Genomic DNA, 22,113 nt, shown 5'->3' with positions numbered 1-22,113 from the left:
TTGTAGTATTAATGATCTACCTTTAGGATAGGCCATTACTAGAAGATCTTCAGGGGGCTGACATTTGGGCAGCTCCCAATAGTGGAACTGATCTATGGGGGTCCCAACTGTTGGGTCAAAGATGGATGACTCCTTTTAAAGGGATCCTATCACTCACACACTATTTTTTATAGGTACCACGTCGGAATAGCCTTAAGAAGGGCTATTCGTCTCCTGCCTTTCGTTGTCTTCTCCGTGCCGCTGTTCACCTACAATCCTGATTCTTCTCGGTATGCAAATTAGCTCTTTCGCAGCACTGAGGGCGGGCCCCAGCGCTCAGACAGCACCGGGGGCCTCCTCTTCAGCCTCTTCTTCCGGCAGTGGCTTGTAACTTCTAGGCCTCCTGCCTTGGGCAGAACAGACTGCGCAAGTGGTCATTTTCTCGTGGCCTGTGGGCATGCGCAGTCTGCTCTGCCCAAGGCCCAATGCCTAGAAGTTACAAGACACTGCCGGAAGAAGAGGCTGAAGAGAACGCTCCTGATGAAGATGGAGGCTGCGCTGAAGAGAGTTCTCTCACAGCATTGGGGATGCCCCCAGTGCTGTCTGAGCGCTGGGGCCCGCCCCCAGTGCTGCTATAGAGCTAATTTGCATACAGACGAGAACCGGGATTGTAGGCGAACGGCGGCACGGAGAAGACAACCGAAGGTAGGAGACGAATAGCCTTTCTTAAGGCTATTCTGACGTGGTACCTAATAAAAATAGTGTGTGAATGATAGGATTCCTTTAATGTCTTAGTTTTGTGACAAATTATCTGTGTTTGAAGCTGCTGTGTTGTGTACAAGCCAAGGGATGGCTGGCAAGGCTGTCTTCTGATGATGTCATCAATATACAACTATGTTCAGAGCGTACTTTTGTTTAATAGATATTGCCATTTAGAAGTGCAACATTTGTGATGTTTTAGCTGTAAAATTTCCAAAAGTGGACATTTTCTAAGATGACTAGACCACGTTTATTGTATGAATTAGGAAATAACAGTGCAAATCTAACTTGCATTGTGATCATAGCCAGGGTAGATTTTTGTTTCTTCACAGTGAGACTGAATTAAATTTGGTGAGAGTGACTAAACTATCTATAAGTAAATATGGGTCAGTGTGTGGACTCAAAATTGCCACTCTTAACAGCAACTGTACATGACTGGTTAGAGGGCTGAACTAGAACATGGCACAGAAGATGATCACCAGTCTGGGAACATCTGGCTTATTTTGCCTACTTACCGTATATAGCACCATCATCTTCTGCAGCGCTTTACAGACATTGTCAACACTGCCCTATATAGTGCTCACAACCTATATTCCCTATCAGTATGTCCTTGATGGGCTTTGGTTTTGATATGGTGCAGAGACTGCCCAATACTAAACAGACTGTTTAGCGATGACTGTTTTCTCCAGTTTGATATGGAAAAGCATAATTTTTCTTGCAACAACATGACCTGCAAAATACATGAAATATTTACTGCACAAAAGATTAGTGCCTGGCTGGAAGAAGGTGATAAATATTTCATTGACATAATTTTTTTTTTTTTTTTTTTCATTTTTTTTGCAGAGTAAATTTGGCCACATTGCCTCTAGGTTATGTCACTGCTTCCATACTGGTGAGTTATTCACAAGGTTCTTGATTATTAATACAAAGTATGTCAGATGTAAGTGTCATATGTACACTAAAAACATATGTACAGGGTGCTCATGGGTGTGTGGACTCTCTACAGACTGCAAAGATATAAGCACGTGTCGTTTTTTTTCTCCTCCCGAAAAGTATAAATCTATATGTTGTAAACGTGTAAAGATACACCCTGTTGACAAAGAAAATAATAGCGCCCAATATATGCATATGTTACCAGGAGCAGTAATAGAGGATCAGCACAACATAGAGTTCTTAGAAAATATGCGCCAGAATTGTTATTTCATCAGAAATACAAGTATACCTTGAGTCTGTTAGAAAGGAGTTGCTCTCCATTTTGGCTTATGGCGGGGAATCCTGAGCACCTCTGTGATATCCATATCGCCTAATAGGGAACATGAATAAGGATTGTCTCCAAGAACATCCCCTTTACATGACATTTTATCATTGAGATCAATTAAACTTTTTAATATAATTTACACAAGGATCTAACTGGATGATTCTTTAAATTTCTACCAGGCTGCAACTAAGTGTGACAGTATGACATTGACCCTTGGGCCATGGTTGGGCCTTCCCGCTGTCCCTGCTGTTACCCTGTACCGGCATGAAGATCCTGCCTTGGTAAGAAACTTATGAAATATGCTCATACATCTATACAAAGTCTCCTTCATTATGCCCATATTTTAAACAGTATCTCCAATTTCTCAGGATCAGTGCACATTTGCTTTCTAACCCACCTTGTACAGTATAAGTCTGGGCATTGCTGTTAGCTGTTTAGCTCTACCTATACATAATAGCTTAAATCATGACCATAATGATGCTTATTTTTATTTTTTTTTCATTCTACAATAATTACAGTATTTTATTCATGTTTTATAAGATGTTTTCTCTTCATGTCTCTTATTAGTCCCTTGCTGCTGGGCTCACAACTAGTCAACCTGTGGAGAAGCTGCGGGCTCTACCATTGTGGCTGTCTCTACAGTATCTTGGTCACAATGGGATTGTTGAGCGGATAAAACACGCATCTCAGCTGGTATGTACATATGCTTTAGAGAGATGATAGAAGTGTTCATATGTATGACATTTAGATGCAGTGTAATACTGTATTACATAGTACTGGTTTCATATAGCATTTTCTTAACAGTTAGGTCTGTTTTACGTAGCGGTTATAATTACTTTCTCCAATTATTTCAGATTTTCTTGCCAAAGCTTTCTTTTTACTACTCAAAGAACACATAACTTAAAGGGGTTGGCCACTTTCAGACCAATATTGAGAGACAACTGTTATTGTTTGTATCATAAAAAGTAAAACTTTTACTAAAACTTATACTAATAATAACAGTTGTCTCTCAATATTGGTCTGAAAGTGGCCAACCCCTTTAAGGCAACCACACACATTAATTGAACAGTTGCCAAAAAATGCTACTGCTTGAGGTGTATGGCAGTGGCTGTTCTTCTCTCCTCATTGAGAGTGCATGCTTGAGATGGTATGTGTATGCGTCAGGCCATGTCAAAATGGCTTTAGGTTGTCAGTCCACATTGAATACCTCTCAGAATACTCTTCAAAGCCCCTCAGACTCTGCGTGTGGACTGACTGTCCCCAAACAACAACTGGTGGAGATTTACTGAAAGTTAGGCAGTCTAAAAATGGCCCATATTTATTCTAGTGACTGGTACTGGATGATACATGTGTGGCATCTTTAGACTGTCAAGTCTACTTTTACAAAACCTATTTGTTGGCTGTATCTAAGTTCACACTAGAGCCATCTCTCCATTTCTTGGATCCGTCAGGGGACCCAAATGACAGAGAGCCAGACTGCTAAAGCAGTGGTTACACAAGGGGCCTGGCGGACCCCATTGACTATAATGGGGTTTGTTGAGTGTGCATAATTTTAAAACGGAAAGGAATGGAGTTTTAAGCCAAATTTTTTCCTCAACAAGTCAGTCTATTTTCTTCGCATCTGGGTCTCTCAATTATGAAAAATTTTGATACTTTACTAACTGCTTGGCACAGTAAGCGGTGTTGAGTAGTATCCATCCTTTGAAGCTGTGAGTAGTGATGAACATGCAAGTGGCTTACCACAGCTTCCTCCAATCTCCATCCATGCTGTTTTACTTCGTAAGAATAAAGGGTGTTCATTGGAATTTCTATATTAACAATGAAGCGCTCCGATCAGTGATTGACGGCTGTCTCTGCATGCTCAGGCACGTGACAAAATGACAGGTCATACTGAATCTTTTCTCACAATCCTATATATCAATCTGCTCGGCTTCTTCTCCTCTGTAACATGCTGCCTGCAGATTAAATAGTATTTTTCTTGTGATGGGATCCCTTTAAATGAGGGTCACCAAGTTAGAAAATCAGGTGGTTGCTTAGCAGCTAGAGGTAACACAGTGTGCGAAATACATTACAGGGAAAGAAATGAAGTTGTGCAGTTCCTTGACTTTAGAAATATTCAATACACATGTCAATGCCTTCGTTCATCGTCCTGTGTATTAATGTAAAAACATTGATTTTCTTTTCCCTGACGCACCAGTGTCTATTCTGAATTCCCACTTTTTGCCGCAGTTCTAGTCGCACTTCTTGTGTATGAAGAATGAACATATAGTTGTATTCATCCTGATTGGAGGGGAGGGGGGAGTCATTGATTTTCTTTGACTTTGTAATAAAAAAAAAAATAGGGTTTTGCTGTAAATATCATACAAACCTCTTCATCTTTCATCATCGTAATGGAGATAGAACTGAACTCATGTTGTCTTCAAACAGGAGGTGGTATCACGGGTATAAAAATAGATGCCAGTCTCAAGGTGCCCCTCGTGTAAGCTGTTCATTGCTGTGTGACGTAGGCAGTGTGGACTTAGGAGCTGGCACTATGCTGGCTGAGCAAATAACTACACTGTGAGATTTCTTTCCACGCAATGACCTTAAAGGGGAATTCTTTATAACATAGATGCCATAAGTGTCTGGTAGGTGCAGATGCCAGAGGTGGGACTCTAGAACAGAATTCCTGTCATATCCGTCTCGTCTATTGCCATGGCCAATGTGAATAGACCGGATGCCAATGTATGCACAGCTCTCTCTACTCCTATTTGGGTTCCTGTCCCCCCTTAGCCAGCTGCAGAGTAAGACTGCTTTCAGAAATAGAAGTTTTAATAGTTTATTTTTTCTATTAACAAAATTTAAAAACAAGGGAATGAATAAAAACAGGAATCTAAATCCCATAAATATTTAGTGTGGGCACCCTTTGGAGGAAGAGCCCTGAAGAGATGATATGGCCCCCACAGAGCCTTCATCTCAACATCATCCAGTCTGTCTGGGATGACATGAAGAGACAGAAGGGTTAGAGCAAGCCTACATCCACAGAAGATCTGTGCTTGGCTCTCCAAGATGTTTGGAATAACCTCCCTGCTGAGTTCCTTCAATAACTGTCTACAAGCGTATCTAGAAGAATTGATGGAAGGCAAAGGGCATCACACCAGATATTGATGAGATTTTAACTTCTTGTCATTCACTTAATAATTTTTGTTAAATGACAGAAATAATTTAGCCCTTTTATTCCTGAAAGCATTCTTACTTTATTGCATTTTTACCACACTGCCCAAAACTTTTGCACTGTATTATATATTAGATATCCTCTGTATACTGATCCTAATGCCTAGGTGATTGTACACACGCTGTATATTTTCCTGTATACAGCCTTTTCTTAGAATCTCATGATTTTCAATACCATTGCTATGCCGATGACACCCAAATATACATCTCTGGACCAGACATTACCTCCCTGTTGGTCAGAGTTCCAGATTGCTTAGCGGCTGTAGCCTCCTCCTCTCCTCCCACTTTCTCAAACTCAATATGGAGAAAACGGAGTTCATCATCTTCGCCCCACCCCGTATGGCCCCTCCTCCTGACCCATCTATCAAAGTTAACAGAACCACACTTACCCCTGTCCCACGGGCCCTATCCTTCAAGTCACACATTTAAACCCTCAACACTTGCTGCCGCCTCCAACTCAAGAACATCCACCAAATCTTCTCCTTCCTCACCCCTGAAACTACTAAGATGCTCGTCCAGGCCCTCATGATCTCCTGCTTAGATTATTGCAACACCCTCCTCCATGGACTCCCAGCTAACACCCTCACCCCCTCCATTCCACCTTAAACTGCGCTGCTCGCTTAATTCACCTCTTCCCCCCCCCGATCTTCATTGGCTGCTCCCCTCTGCCAGTCCCTCCACTGGCTACCCATAGCCAAGCGAATTAAGTTCTAGCTACTAACGTTACTATATAAAGCCATCCACAACCTGTCCCCTCCATATATCTCCAACCTAATCTCCTGCTCCCTGCCCACACATAACCTCAGATCCTCCAATGACCTCCTACTCCGCTCTACTCTTATCCACTCCTCACACAACCATCTCTAAGATTTCTTCCGTGCATCCCCCATACTCTGGAACTCCTTACCAAGACACATAAGACTGACCCCCACAATCACAGGCTTCAAGAAGGCCCTGAAGACTCACCTATTCAGGAAGGCCTACAACCTCCAATAACACTATCACCGCACCGCCATCTGAACTGTCTCCCCCTCTCCTTCTTTCTCTATCACTCTTCCCTCATAGATTGTAAGCCCTCGCGGGCAGGGCCCTCTACCCCACTGTGCCAGTCGGTCACTGTTAGTATTATATCTACCTGTATATTCTGTGTATTGTATGTAAACCCCCAAATGTAAAGTACCATGGAATTAATGGTGCTATATAAATAAACAATAACAATGGGAGTCTGACTGGTGGCACCCATGCTGATCAGTTAATTGAAGGGGATGTGATGTTCTGCCTGACTTCATATTTTTAGTGATGTCGGTGCTTGATATTTCAGCGCAGTCCCTTTCACTGAAGAAGCTCTGAAGTCTGATAAAATATATGATGCTGTTTCTGTTAAACTATAAAGGGGATCCCGCTGAATCAGATCATGGGTAGGAATTTCTGGACCCCACTAAACTGATATTGATCCTAAGGTTCAACTTTTTAGCACTAAGTAACCCCTTCACCACCCAAAACAGCCTGTGGCAAGTGCACCTTACAACTGGAGTGGGAGCCGTTACACATTACTTAGCTCCCATTAAAATAGGTTGTCTGTGCCGTGCATGGACATTTCCGGGCCTGCAAAGTGTACACTACTAAATTAGAGTTTCTATTCTGTTTCAACAATTTCTGATGTTTTTCAAACATGGCAGTAAGAGACTTCAACAAAGAGTCGGTATCAAGTGATCTTATCAAATAATAGGAGATGAGAATGAGGCTGCTGCTTGAAGGTCTTCATTGTCATAGTGTGCCATTAGTATAGAGTTGGCCAGCACGGCACATGGACCTGGAGATGAAAGCCACTTGTTATGGTATCTTGAAGGACGGATCTTATTTTCCTGGGAGATTTGATGAATGTCTCTTATGGAACAGCATGGCCTCTGCAGCTCGCAGGAAGGTCGATCTGTTCGCCCTCTCACAGTTTTATTTCTGGAAAAGGTAGTTTCAAGGACAGTAAGTCGTCACTATGGGAACATGTTTGCTCTTGCTGGTTGGTAAAGAAAATGGTAGCATAGAGGGAAAGACTTTTTGTGCAGCACAGCATTGGTCAGAGCTAAAAAGGCTTCTTGGGGAGTACCAGACAATAGTGTGAAAATAGACCGAGCTAGGCAGAGACAAGAGCTGAAGTATACTTACCGGTTTGCCATGGTTTTAATACAGTGCCAGTGCAAGTGCAACAGGGGCGGGCCCTCACTCTGAAGTGCTTTGAGCACTGAGTATTTCACAGCCCATCCACTTTGTTCTTAGAGTGACAGCTGTAATGGTCTCCTGGTTGGGTGCTATAGCCATCACAGTGCCCAAAAAACTTCAGAGTGATCGCCCACCCTTGTTGCACTTGCAAGACCAGTGCTACAGGTTCCTTTAAAAAAATGTCAGGTGTTCCTGTCTACTTGTATAGGTGTGTATAGTGTTGTTTATATTAAACAAATTCAACATTTATATTGGAAGTTTTGGATTTATCGTTGATGGCTACTTACAGTAAATACAGTAAATTGTAGTCAGTGAGTGCCTTGGATAGAAGCCCTAGTACTAACATATACATACGGTTTTTTTTAACAGAGTCAAAGGCTGCTGGAAAATCTGAAGGATTTACCTTCCATCAAAACTTCGGTACGTGGCTCTATGTCATTGACTTTGTAGTATTCCTGCTGCTGCATATACAGATGTGTCCTTGCCGTTTCTTACATTTAGGTTAAGGACCCCATCTTACAACACTACCAGACACTGACACATGTAGGATAGATTTATTCTGACCGCATTGCAAAATCATATTATTTTAAAAAAAAGTTTTTAATTCTGTGACTCCCATATCTGGACATGTCCATGTGAAGAGGAATGGGAAGGAAGAACAACATCTCTATACATTGTTCCCATATCTTATTGTGAAGAAGAAGCCAAAAAAGGCCAATAGGCTGTATGCCATAGTTAGCTACTAGAAGAAGGGAATGAGTGTGTGTGTGTAAATAAATCTCTATATATAATATATTTATTTTAAAGAAAAAGGATTGCAGCAGCATCAGCAAATCTGGGGATCATCCAACAAATTGCACGGCAGAAACCCCTCTCCAGGCAAAAGGGTTTGCAATAGAAAAAAAAACAATCCGGTCTGTCAGCAACTTGTGTGGATGGAAAATGTCCTTTCATTGGAAAAAGCAGTACACCACGTATCAGTACACACTGCACTTAAGAAAGGTCCCTGTGTGGACCGATACGTGGTGTACTGCTTTTTCCAATAAAAGGACATTTTCCATCCATACAAGTTGCTGACAGACTGGATTCTTTATATATAAATATATATATATATATATATATATATATATATATATATATATATATATATATAAATTTATATATGTGTGTGTGTGTGTGTATGTATGTATGTGTGTATATATATATATATATATATATATAAATTTATATATGTGTGTGTGTGTGTGTGTATGTATGTATGTGTGTGTATATATATATATATATACACACACATTATATATAATATATACAGTCCTATGAAAAAGTTTGGGCACCCCTATTAATCTTAATCATTTTTAGTTCTAAATATTTTGGTGTTTATAACAGCCATTTCAGTTTGATATATCTAATAACTGATGGACACAGTAATATTTCAGGATTGAAATGAGGTTTATTGTACTAACAGAAAATGTGCAATATGCATTAAACCAAAATTTGACCGGTGCAAAAGTATGGGCACCCTTATCATTTTATTGATTTGAATTCCCCTAACTACTTTTTACTGACTTACTGAAGCACAAAATTGGTTTTGTAACCTCAGTGAGCTTTGAACTTCATAGCCAGATGTATCCAATCATAAGAAAAGGTATTTAAGGTGGCCAATTGCAAGTTGATCTCCTATTTGAATCTCCTCTGAAGAGTGGCATCATGGGCTACTCAAAACAACTCTCAAATGATCTGAAAACAAAGATTGTTCAACATAGTTGTTCAGGGGAAGGATACAAAAAGTTGTCTCAGAGATTTAACCTGTCAGTTTCCACTGTGAGGAACATAGTAAGGAAATGGAAGACCACAGGGACAGTTCTTGTTAAGCCCAGAAGTGGCAGGCCAAGAAAAATATCAGAAAGGCAGAGAAGAAGAATGGTGAGAACAGTCAAGGACAATCCACAGACCACCTCCAAAGAGCTGCAGCATCATCTTGCTGCAGATGGTGTCACTGTGCATCGGTCAACTATACAGCGCACTTTGCACAAATAGAAGCTGTATGGGAGAGTGATGAGAAAGAAGCCGTTTCTGCACGTACGCCACAAATAGAGTTGCCTGAGGTATGAAAAAGCACATTTGGACAAGGCAGCTTCATTTTGGAAACAAAAATTGAGTTGTTTGGTTATAAAAAAAGGCGTTATGCATGGCGTCCAAAAAGAAACAGCATTCCAAGAAAAACACATGCTACCCACTGTAAAATTTGGTGGAGGTTCCATCATGCTTTGGGGCTGTGTGGCCAATGCCGGCATCGGGAATCTTGTTAAAGTTGAGAGTCGCATGGATTCCACTCAGTATCAGCAGATTCTTGAGAATAATGTTCAAGAATCAGTGACGAAGTTGAAGTTACGCCGGGGATGGATATTTCAGCAAGACAATGATCCAAAACACCGCTCCAAATCCTCAGGCATTCATGCAGAGGAACAATTACAATGTTCTGGAATGGCCATCCCAGTCCCCAGAGCTGAATCTCATTGAACATCTGTGGGATGACTTGAAGCGGGCTGTCCATGCTCGGCGACCATCTAACTTAACTGAACTTGAATTGTTTGTCCAAAATACCTTTATCCAGGATCCAGGAACTGATTAAAAGCTACAGGAAGCGACTAGAGGCTGTTATCTTTGCAAAAGGAGGATCTACTAAATATTAATGTCACTTTTCTGTTGAGGTGCCCATACTTTTGCACCGGTCAAATTTTGGTTTAATGCATATTGCACATTTTCTGTTAGTACAATAAACCTCATTTCAATCCTGAAATATTACTGTGTCCATCAGTTATTAGATATATCAAACTGAAATGGCTGTTATAAACACCAAAATATTTAGAACTAAAAATGATTAAGATTAATAGGGGTGCCCAAACTTTTTCATAGGACTGTATATATATATATATATATATATATATATATATATATATATTATATATAATTTGTGTGTATATATTATATAATTTGTGTGTATATATTATATCTATAATTCTCCTTTCAATTTTAGGTTGAACATGATGGAAACTCTCCAGTCGTTGTATTCAAATATTTCTATGGAGGCTCTGGATCAGGTATGTAACCCATATATCCTTCAACTTCTGGCATCGTAAACTGACAAATTTGCATGGTGGTGGCTCTGTGCTGGTGCACACTTATAGGATTTTCACAGCTGTAAAGCATGTTTGGCAGGTATCATTGGGAACTCCTCCTGTCACAAGTATGGGGATGGCTCAGCTTTTGTATGTTCCTTAGGGTTCTATGGGGAGGCAGTTATTATACCTGATCACTGCTCAGTACAACTGCTACTGGTGTCTGTTCTAGTGAAGAGTATTGCCTCCCAGCAAATGCTGCACTATGCTCCAGTCCACTCTCAACTCTGCCCCTTGCTTAAAGGGATTTTCCTATCTCACTAATTCAACAGCTCACCAGTATCACATCTTTCTTTCTCCAACAAGCTGGTGGGTAGGCGTAAACTATTGGGCAGGCAAGGAAAGACCAAACTTCCAAGCTCCCAGGATGAACAGTGAGCTTGCAGTGAACTCAACACAGTTATCACTGCCTTTAAATACAGTTATAGCTGACACTGAACAAGTCCACTGTGGAGCCCTTATCAGAGTATTAGCAAACTACAATTAGTTGACCTAGCTCCTGTCTGATGGAGTGAATCAAAGAGCATGAGATAACTGACATGTCAGAGAAAGAGCACTTCAGAGAACTCAGCCCCCCTCCCCTCTTGAGAGCAGAGAGTGACTTCAACCAACCTGTGCCTTGCTGCTGCTATATAGGAGATCAGCACGGGAACAAGACAATGATCTGTAAACAATGGGGAGGAATAATCTAATATATTGATATAATCTGTTAAACAAAGCAGCATTTGTAAAGAAAAGTGATTAGGAAAACTCTTCCTACATACTTAAACTATCAAACTTCCTTTTAATACAAAACATTCCCATTAGCAATGCTCTAAGTAAGTAATGCCTGAGACTCTGTACAGCCATATTCAGTGGTCAATGGTCAATACTAGAGATGAGCGAACACTAAATCGAAACAGCTGTTTCGAATAGCACGTTCCCATAGAATGGAAGCGGCCGGCACACAGACTTTGCCGGTGGCCAGCCGCTTAACCCCCCACGTATCGGCTACATCCATTCATTTCTATGGGAGCGTGCTATTCGAAACGGCTGTTTCAAATAGTGTTCGCTCATCTCTAGTTAATACAAATCGCTGTATCTCTGGCTTTATGTCACCTAAAAATCGTTCTGGTATCACACAAAAAATGTGATTTTATATGCAGCATGAACTGTTGTATATGAAGTTCAAATTCATAGTGATGTGTCAGGTTCTGTAACAGCTAGTACTTCAATTTTACTTATGATGTCAGAACCATTTTCCAGGTGGTATAAAACTGAAGATACAGCCATTTTGAAGTGAACAGATTCTATCCCCACCTATCATCATCATCATCCTCCCTCCCTAGATTACAAACCCTCTATCGCACGGTACTTGTGTACTTAGTGTAAGCACCATGGAATCAATAGCACTCTAAAAATAATGAAAAAAGCGTAACCAGGGCTTTGTGTCACTTGTAATAGTGATTATAGGAGTCCCAGCGGTTGGACCGCGAGTGGTCTAATATTTATCAACACAGACGATTGCACAAATGACACTCCATACTATCTGGTAATTTTAAAACTGAAAACTTGATTATATTTTATTTTTGACTGTTCTATTTATTATATATTTTTGTCTTTGTAGATTCCACAATAAACCTGAACACAATTGAAAGGGAGAGTGATGCAATGAATCAGTGGGTAAGACGCCGTTCTGTCTACTGGTGCTAATGATGGGGTTAAAAAGCACTATGTGTGTGCTGTATACTACGTATATGCTGAGTATTGTGTGCTTAATATACATTTTCTACGGTTTTCTTCAGTTAGGAGAACAACTAGCCGTCCTTATTCCATCTTGTGGTGTGGATATAGTGGAGCTGGAAGATGAAGGCACATGTGTACGCTTTAACCCATTGATGACCTCCGCAGGTAGATTTTTTTTTTTTTTTCTGGTTTATTATTAGTTAGGACTTGTATGACAAGTAAACCTTGTTTAGGGTTTGTCTGTAGGATCGACAGGTGACCCCTGCACTGATCAGGTATACACACCATGTCCGGTAATCATATTACAAACAACACTGGCCAGGAGGCCGTTGGTTCTGTGTCTGGCATAGTGAGTGGGCTCAGGTACTGCAGATCTACTCCCTTTGACTTCAGCTCATAGATTTCCACACAGCAGGGGTAACATTTTTGCATAATCACACCCACATTTCAGGAAAACGTCTTACTTCATATTGAATACTTCTGTAGCACTTAAAGGGATGTCCAACCTATTTTTTTAAGAACTATCAATGCTGCTGATGTGGACAGTAATATAAAGCATTGCTCAGCCGTTGCTTGTCTTCCGTATCCAATGGTGGCATGTCTTGTCTTCTGTTTAGAGGCACTACCTTGATATGCTGAGATCTAGTGACAGATTCCCTTTTAAGTGTGTTACACACTCCAAAACACTTTCAGAAAAATATTTATCTTTAGTCATAACTCACAGCCTACATTATCGCTGAGATAGTATAGTTACTGCGCTCCCCATATTGTTCTTGGATAGTTCTGACTAGTATGACCTTCTTGACATGTTGTTCAAACATTTGTACACAAGTATGCTGACAGACGAACAAACCTCAGGTCACCATGACTTACTGTACGTCAGAATCCTAACAATACAGATCTATATATAGAGCTGAAGCAGCACAGGTGCAACTCTGTGACCTGGCCAGTAATGTCAGTGCCTAAAGAGAATAGAAATATATAGAAGATTGAAGGCAGAAAAAAGACCACATAGTCCATCTAGTCTGCCTTGGTATTTCCTTTTTTTATCTTAGGGTAGATGTTTTTACCCAGGCATGCTTAAATTCATTCATTGTAGATTTCTACCTAATAGAACATGGGTATAGCTCTTGGCATGTAAGCTCTAATACCATATATGTGTAATAGTTCTAGGTACAACAGTTGAAGATGTTGATCAGCTGGTGGAATGTATAAAGGTGAAGATCCCCATTATTCACTACACGCTGCAGATGAAGGAAGAATTCAGACTAGAGGTGGAAAGAATAGCTGGACTCTCATATGTTGTTGACTACAGCTGGGCTGGACTTGGTGTACTAAGGTATTGAATGTTTATTTCCTGTACTGAAGACCAACGTTCTTGTAATCGATAGGGGTCCCACTGATCATACATTTATTACCTGTTCTGTAGATAGGTGGTAAATAATGTTTGTGATAAAACCCCTTTAGGTTCAGAGATGCATCATACTCTAGGTATCACAGGAAAGGTATATAAGATATCCATGTATCCTCCCTAAACTGTGCACAGTACGTGACCTGTACATAGCAGCAGACCACCTACATCCATCAGCAGTGACTAATCTATTACCACTTGAGTGGATACAGTCAGAAAGCAGCTTTACCACCTGAGCATAAACTGAAAAAAAAAAACTAATTTTTTTTCCACTCCCAAGGTATGAGCATGTAAGCGAGGAGCTGGACGTCAGCAAACGGGAGGCAGAACTTGAGAAGATTAATGGGTTGCTACTGAAGAAGCTAAATGAATTGGAGTCCGATCTTTCCTTCTCTTCCGGTATTGATTATATGTCTTTGTGTAGAAAGTAGTGTGTTTACCATTCCAAATAGCATGCCATTCATTTTCTTCAGTGTGTTAACCCAGTGTTTACCAACTGCAGTGTTTAACCACTAAAACCCTGCAATAAATCATTCAAAGATCCAGTTTTTTCAAACATTCGATAGAAGAAATCCAGCCGGCACACTGCAGTCCATGGTGGGCATGTCAAAGGTGGCATCCCAAGTGTGCACAGATAGAGAAAAGACTGGCACACATGGTGCAAACTTCTCAAATCTTTTATTCCTACTTAGTATACACACAAGGGACTTGATATAGATTATGCCTTAAATTGACTTGAACATTTACATAGTTTATACTTGGTTATTGCATTGTTTACCAAACAAGCAGAGGATGGTTTCCCCTGAACCCACCACCATGCATACTTCTGATCTTAAAGGAAAATACATTCCTATTTGCTTGTTTTTATTAAAAACATCATAATATGTATGTTATGTATTTTCAATGCGGGAAATAGGAGAATAAAGAGTAAGCCGCCATGAAGAAATTTTGCTGGTGCTTGGGCATGGACATGTAAAATTAAGCAGCCAAATCCTTCCATTCCTTGATGTCATCTGCTTGGGGCAAGTCAGGATAACTGTATGTGGATATTGTTCCACATGAGTTCTTGTCTCCTTTTCGTTGCAGGTCCTGAGTTTGGAGCCGAGAAAAACTGTATTTATATTGGAATGGCAACAGAAGACTTGGATGTCTCTGAGTTGGTAGAAACCATCGCAGTTATGGGACGGGAGATTGAAGAAAACTCAAAGGTATAAGCATATTATTGGACATCTGTACAATTTACCTATTCCATAGCAATTTAGAGACCATGTAATTTGGTATTGCCTGGAGATGAGTACAGATGTGCTGACAGCCTGACATTCCTGCCCCAGGCCCAGGTCGATAATAGACATAAGTGCAGATGTCAAGGAAGCCGCTAGGATAATGATATTTTGTCACTGACGCAAAGTTCACATTAACGTTAGATCAATTTCACTATTTCAGCGGAAAAAGTGGTTACATACGGAGCCCAACAGACCCCATTGACTATTAGGTCCATCAGGTGTATGTTGTTTTAAAACTGAATGCGGTGGATAAAAAAAAAAAATGCGTGTAGGACGGTCGTCCCACCCCCATTGATTCCAGGTGGATTTGCGATGGAGTCTGCAGCACAAATGTGAATGTAGTCTGACTCTGAGATTACAAACTACACCTGCATACAGCTGTACACCCAAAGTGATATTACAGATAATTTTTAGGATGTGTATGCAGGATAGAGAGCAGGACTATTAAGAAATTACTTTCTCAATGCATTATTTTCACTGATTGATTTGCGTTTGTGCAGCTCCTTGAGAATATGACTGAAGTAGTCAGGAAAGGTATTCTGGAAGCCGAAGTCCAACTGCAGAAAGCCAATGAAGAGCGGCTCTTAGAGGAGGTAAGATGAAGGCTGTTGAGTTCAATGGCCTGTGGCTACTATAATGTATTGTTATTTCCTCTCACATCTTACACCAGTGACCCATGTTGGATGCTTTGTTATTTGCAGGGAGTCTTACGACAGATCCCTCTGGTTGGCTCCGTTCTCAACTGGCTTTCCCCTGTTCAAGCAACGCCAAAGGGAAGAACATTCAACTTGACAGCAGGTGAGATGATGGAGCATTGTTTCTTCTTATTTCAGGAGTCTTTGTGGGTTGTCCACCTTTTAGTTGTCCCTTCATGTGGTGTTTAAGGCCACTAAGCAACATTGAGCAATGCTTTGTCATACTCCATCAGAATCAACACATATACTGCTTTATGTAGGATTATGCCACTATTTCCTGTGTTCCTGCCATGTCAGGAAAATCTCAGAATTGCAACCCAACATTGAGTTTATGCCGCGTGCATTTCAGTAATGCCATTTATTTCAATTACATTTGTGCTACTAAAAGTAGTAAAACCTACTCTGATGTCCCTAGAGTGATTTCATAGACCTCTGCAATCTACAAGAAGGATGAACATGTCAGTCTGATGTATAATGTTTGTCTTTTTGCTCTTTAGGATCATTAGAATCAACAGAAACAACTTATGTGTCCAGGGCACAATTGACTGGAGCAAGTCCTCCCCCAACCCCAACTCTGGGACATGTGAAGAGACATCCAGGTAACACATAGAAACGTGTCTTCACTGATGTGCTGCCCTGTTGTGAAACCAAATCAAATGTCTGTCCTCCCAACACATGGGATCGAGAATCCTTCAGCAGGGGTTCCATGCTATAAGATTTATACTGTGATATGATTTAGTAAGACGTAACATATGAGAAGTTATCTTCAGTGTAGAGTTAGTTTTATTTTTTGGGAAGAGACGGCTTTATTCTGTAAACAGGTCATCAGTTGACAATGAATACAAGTCTTATGGGAAGGAATCTACCAAGTAACTTGTCAACAGCTAAATATTAGGGTATGTTTTGCACAGCAGAGTTTTTCCTAGCTGACTTTTTGCACATATTTCCCATCTGTGTGTTGCAGAGCATTAATCTGTTATTTTCTGCTTGTTCTTGTGACTTTGACAGGTCAAAAGCTCTTCAAAAGACTGTCCAGAAATTCTGACGCAATGAGTGAGACAAGCTCAATAAGTCATCTGGAAGAAGTTGAAAACCTTGAGGCTGCTCCTACACCGGATTCCCAGCCCTGCAACCTCACTGATCCCCCAACCCCATCTGTGGAATCTCACAGCGAGGAATCCCATGATGCCGAGGCGCAGGACATTAAGACAGTGGAGTCTGAAAGTCTAAGATAAAGGCGAGTGTTTTACTATTGACACTCGACCTGACACGAACTCTTTGTAGATGTAAGGGTGTTAACTGATTTCAAATGTGAACAGTGCCACGCAATCTTACAGTAGGAATACTGTACTAAATTATTAACCTGTCTGCACAAATAATCAAAATTAAAACTAAAGCTTTTTGTTTTTTCTCAGTAGGAAGAGGTCACCGTCATGAAACTACTATTTTTTACCAATGGTAACTTTGGTTTTACTGCACTTGTAATTTCAAGAGTTGGATTTTCTAATCAGCCTTTTATTTTCTAGTGATCTTTTTAGTTTTCGTTGTTTGTTTTTACTGTTTGTCTGAATGTTGATATAAGAAGCAGACATCACACCCATAGACGTACACGAGTCATCAGAAAAGAAATCCTATCAACATGTAATGAATCTGAGAATGGCTCTGCACGTTGCCTTCTGAGGCTTGCTATTTGCACAGTCAATGTATTTTTGACAAATGATTCAGCTGGTTGAACTGTCAGTTCTAGGTTTTTCAGATCCACACATGGACTTTATTTTTCATACCATGAAAAATTTAAAGAGGAGGTCCACTTTTACCATGTAGGGCCTTTAACACTAGGGAAACGCCTTTCTTTAGAGATTAGCAAACATCTAAAATTTTCAAATGTTTTCATGTCACTCTATGGAGGAAATCAGCTTTAGGTTAAGTTATTCCATGCATTCCTGTTGGCAATACTGTCACCACATTACTTTGTAGTGGAAGATAGTCTAGTTGTGACACCAGTCTTAAAGGGATTATATGGGGTGACTAAATATTTTACTGTGCTTTCATTGCTTACCAATATAGTTGAATATCTCCTGGTGTTCCGATTATTAGATTTGCAGAAGGGGACTGGGAGTTGCAATCCTCTATCTCCCCTGCTGATGTGCTGACTCTAGGTCACATGCCCAAATCTGCACTACTCTATGTAAAAGCAACCTGGAGTAGAGCAGAGTCAGTGATGTCACAGAGAGCTGGGGTGGCTGAGCAGAGGCTTTTAGTACCCCAGTGTGCCCTGCAAAATCTAATAATTGGGTTGCCAAGAATATTTGTCCAGTACAGTGAATGCACTGTACTTGACAAAAAAAAAAAAGTTTCTCTGTATAACCTCTTTAAGACTAAGGATATTTCATCACTATTTTAGAAAACCATATTAGGGTCCATTCACACTGAGGAAAATGGTGAGGAATTTGGTGTGGAAGTTTCCACGATGAAAAAAAGCCTCCCATTGATTTCAATGGGTTCTGCTAGCTTTTATTTCTGCAAGGGGAAAATTCTGCTAGTGGGGAAAAAAAAAGCTAGCAGAACCCATTGAAATCAATGGGAGTCTTTTTTTTTCAGCGTGGAAAATTCCACACCAAATTCCATACATACAAAATAACTGGTGGACAAGCACTTATTGGGTGAACAGGTTGAATGTGCATGTTTATTACAAAGTGTGGGGGAATGACACTGCTAAACACACCTGGTAGTAGTTTACCTCTTTTAGGAAGAAAGGATCAGGCATGTTGAAATCTAGCATACCCAATTTTACTTTCTCCTATCATTTGTTTGTAGGGGAAATTCTGAAGTACCCTATACATGTAAAGGTAGCCATATACATTAGATGCTGCAAACATTAGTTCATGCCAATTGCTGACTTAAGTCTGCCAAAAGAAGATTGTTCAAGTTAAATCTTTTGGCGTCCAGTTCCGTGCACTACATAGTACAGGGACCAGATGCGCTCCAGAACATGGCCAGGGGCTGGCTGTTGTGCCTCCACTAGTCAGATATTTATGGCCAATCCTAAAGATAGGACATAAATACAAAAATCCTGGACTATCCCTTTAATGTTGCCAGTGGGATCATTTGGACAGCCATCTGAAATCTCATGTGCATGGCTGGTTTTATATCATTTGGCCAGTCCCACTGAATTTAGCAGGTTCACTTAACCTGTGTATGGGTGGGTTTAGTGCATCCCTGATCTAAGGTTTATGAAGCAGACCTACATACTGTACGTATGTTACTTATCTAGAGGGCTATAATACAAAGTCTCCTCCTCAGCTGTTCTCAAGGATATCAGATTCCAAAAATATGATGATGATGAGAAGCTTTAACACTTCAAGTACCCAGTCTGACCGTCAGTGACCTGTTCCCCTAATATCTACTGGACACATCTTAATATGTTGTTCATGTGTGATTATTTGTCATGGTTAATGTCAGTATAATAAAAAATGCACTATAAGAAGAAAACCTGGAAAGTCAGGCTGTAGGTCCCCGTCCAGACATGACACGTGGCATGCCAGTATATGTACAGGTTCACATGTGTGGCAATGTTCGGAGTAAGCTTTATTATCCAATATGTGTATACTGCTAAATAAAGACACCCACATAGAGAGCTGAGCACCCAGTAAGGTACACACCAGACTGTATGATGTATACAGTCTCCAGGGCCTTCCACCATATGCACGTCTGTATCTACACAGTTGCGATGTATTCACACAGTGCATTATTGTATACTGACAAAACAGTTGTGTGAAGTTTAATTATTTATTTATTTTTTTTGCACTCTTACATAAATTGCTTGTTAGTGAAGTTTTCTTGAAGAGATTGCTAAAGACTCCAGTTCATGTTTACCCACTAAAATCTTAAAGGGAACCGGTTCGGGGGTCCTATCATCTACAGCATCAAGTAATCACCTTTTCTATGGTGTTCCTCGTTAAGCTTTCAATGAATGAAAAGTCACTTTATAAGATTTTAGAACTTTATACAAATTTACCTTAAATAGTCAAGGGGGCGGGGAGCAGCGTCATCTAGTCCCATCCTACCTATGTCTCTCAGTGACAGCCTTATACCCTACCTATCTGCCGGCTTCACAAGGTTGTGCTTTAGAGTGATGACTACATGACTAGATGAAGCTCCTCCCCATGTGACTAGTTGAGGTAAAATTGCATATGCTAATCAAGCTATAAGATCTTAAAACTTGACTTTTGAGCAGCAGAGATCTTAGTAAAGGGGATTACTTAATACTGTATGCCAGTTAATACTGCGGGGCCAGTTAAGTATGGAGAAAGCACCTGACAGGTTCCCTTTAAGGTGATGTTCCGTCCTAAAGCTTATACCAGTTTGTTGCGTTATCAGCCATTGTCTAGGGAAGGTACTTTGTTACCTTTTGGAAACTGCCAGTTGGCAAAGGGCGTTCACAAGAGTCAGAGCAAGGACGGTGGAGGAGAAATGGCTTCCCTTTGCCTGTCATGTAGGCACGGTTTACAATAACTTGGTATTCCTACAATGTAGCGGGCACAGGGGATGTAGTAATGTGCCCATCGCCATCATTCTAGTCTTGCTGCTATAAACACTTCTTCTGCTAATATAATCTTCCCACATAATATGTGATTTTGGTTATCTATATGTACACTATTGGAGCATCCCTAGTATATAAGATTTCACTGTCTAGCTTTACTGTAAAGGGATTGGTGAGGTCAAAAGGGAAAAAAAAAAATCTGATTTGTATTCCCAGAAATGGCCCCACTATTGTCTATAAGCTTTGCCTGGTATTGGATCTTGGCTGGTTTGTCTTACTATAAACCTTCTATGGACAGGCATGGCACTGTTTCTGATTTTAAAACTTTTTTTTTTTTTCTTATTTTAATCTCATACAACCCCTTTAGGTTTGTTATTATTGCTTTATATACCAGAGCTCCCAACTCCATTCATACCCACATTACACAGCTGCTCTTCTCTATATATTGTACTGTCCTATATAGATCGAGTCTTCAGTGAAGCCTTGCTGACGGCAGTCCTCTATAGAACGATTAAGTCTTCCTTCAGTTTATTTTACTGTCTCCTGGTGCAATGAAGTCTACAATAAATTCTCCTTTTGGGGTGTAGGGAGGGATAAATTTCAGTCTGTAAAATAATACAACAAATTTATACTGTTTTTATAAATATATATATAATGAGATTGTGGATTACGGTTTACCTTTTGTTTGTTGGATTACAACTGTGTATGCTTAATGTCTGAATAAAGTCAAGATTTTCATCTGTGGGGTAACACAGTTAACTATTTCACATGCATGCAGTGTGTTTGATCATCGTCTATAGCAGGACTTAGATCTTTATTCTTCCTAGTAAAGGTGACCATACACAAGTAGGGTGATGGTTGAGCACAGTCACTCTGTAGACCCAGTCATCCACAATTTACATTACATTTGCCCAGAGCACTGACGTCTGTTGCAGAGAAGTACCCTATTAGTAAAATCTACTAAATATTGCTTGGTTGATGAAAAAACCTGCATTGTTTCCTTTTCATATTTGCATCTTAACTATACTTGTGCTACAGGTGGAGCAGTTCTACGGTAATTCTCCAATACAGGTACAGTCTATATTAGCAGTTGTAATACCAGCTAAGGACATGTTATAGGTTGGTTTCACACTGCTGAGTCTCTGGTGTGAGAAACAATCCATGTGTGCTGAATTTTTTTTGGTCTGTATACGCTGGGAGACTGACTCTTAGCATTATAGTCATCTATAATTTCTCCCCTGCATACTGTCCCAAAGTCCATGACTGTACAGGATAGTATGTAGCAGAAAGGCAGGGCATTATAGTTAGCCTCCTAGCACAGCGTACAGGCCAATAAATCCAGAACACATGGAGTCTGATGTCCAGGATTTGTTAGTGTGAAACTAGCCTATGGCCTAAGGCCCCCACATTGCAGAAACATAGCATAAAAAAGGCTGTGTTTCACAATACTAGCAAAGTGAATGAGATTGTGGCTAATCTCATCCAGACATTGTGGGGGGAAAAAAGAGCTGCAGAAAAGCAAGTAGTAGTTTTCCAGATAGATTTAATAAGTCCCCAAGTAGACTCCCCGAACGGAATACGAACACAGATGTGAACTGGGCCTTATATTCAAAAAAATGGAGTTAAAGGTTTGCTTTTCTTTCCAGGTCAGAATGAAATGTTTTAGTAAATGCAGGTCACTTCTATCAATGCCAGTTTTGGAGTAGTTGCTCCCACTTATGTTTTCTTACCTCATATTTAAAGAGGACCTTTTACCAATTCAAGTTCTTAGCATCTGTTAATAGGTGCCACTGATTCCAGCGCAGCTGGAATTTTCTCTCGAGCCACCACCATTCCTGAATAACATACAGT

At 40.4% G+C, this 22,113-nt stretch overlaps 1 protein-coding gene across 2 annotated transcripts in view; it reads left to right on the top strand.

Annotated features, from left to right (window-relative positions):
- PDXDC1 (pyridoxal dependent decarboxylase domain containing 1) overlaps positions 1 to 21,003 on the top strand; it is a 60,192-nt gene extending 39,189 nt beyond the window's left edge. For both annotated transcript variants that reach the window (XM_075285783.1, XM_075285782.1), the window contains exons 10-23: positions 1,582 to 1,630; positions 2,176 to 2,277; positions 2,564 to 2,689; positions 7,796 to 7,846; positions 10,464 to 10,527; positions 12,212 to 12,267; positions 12,390 to 12,495; positions 13,498 to 13,669; positions 14,022 to 14,140; positions 14,828 to 14,949; positions 15,525 to 15,617; positions 15,726 to 15,822; positions 16,217 to 16,318; positions 16,728 to 21,003. In XM_075285783.1, coding sequence (XP_075141884.1) covers positions 1,582 to 1,630; positions 2,176 to 2,277; positions 2,564 to 2,689; positions 7,796 to 7,846; positions 10,464 to 10,527; positions 12,212 to 12,267; positions 12,390 to 12,495; positions 13,498 to 13,669; positions 14,022 to 14,140; positions 14,828 to 14,949; positions 15,525 to 15,617; positions 15,726 to 15,822; positions 16,217 to 16,318; positions 16,728 to 16,954 — 1,486 coding nt within the window. In that variant the 3' untranslated portion in view covers positions 16,955 to 21,003. The remainder of the gene's footprint in view (positions 1 to 1,581; positions 1,631 to 2,175; positions 2,278 to 2,563; positions 2,690 to 7,795; positions 7,847 to 10,463; positions 10,528 to 12,211; positions 12,268 to 12,389; positions 12,496 to 13,497; positions 13,670 to 14,021; positions 14,141 to 14,827; positions 14,950 to 15,524; positions 15,618 to 15,725; positions 15,823 to 16,216; positions 16,319 to 16,727) is intronic.
- The last annotated feature ends 1,110 nt before the right edge of the window (positions 21,004 to 22,113 follow it).

The sequence above is a fragment of the Leptodactylus fuscus genome, chromosome 8 (assembly GCF_031893055.1).
Source record: "Leptodactylus fuscus isolate aLepFus1 chromosome 8, aLepFus1.hap2, whole genome shotgun sequence".
In the NCBI taxonomy this organism is placed as follows: Eukaryota; Metazoa; Chordata; class Amphibia; order Anura; family Leptodactylidae; genus Leptodactylus; species Leptodactylus fuscus.
This window is presented reverse-complemented; position numbering and strand designations above follow the sequence as displayed.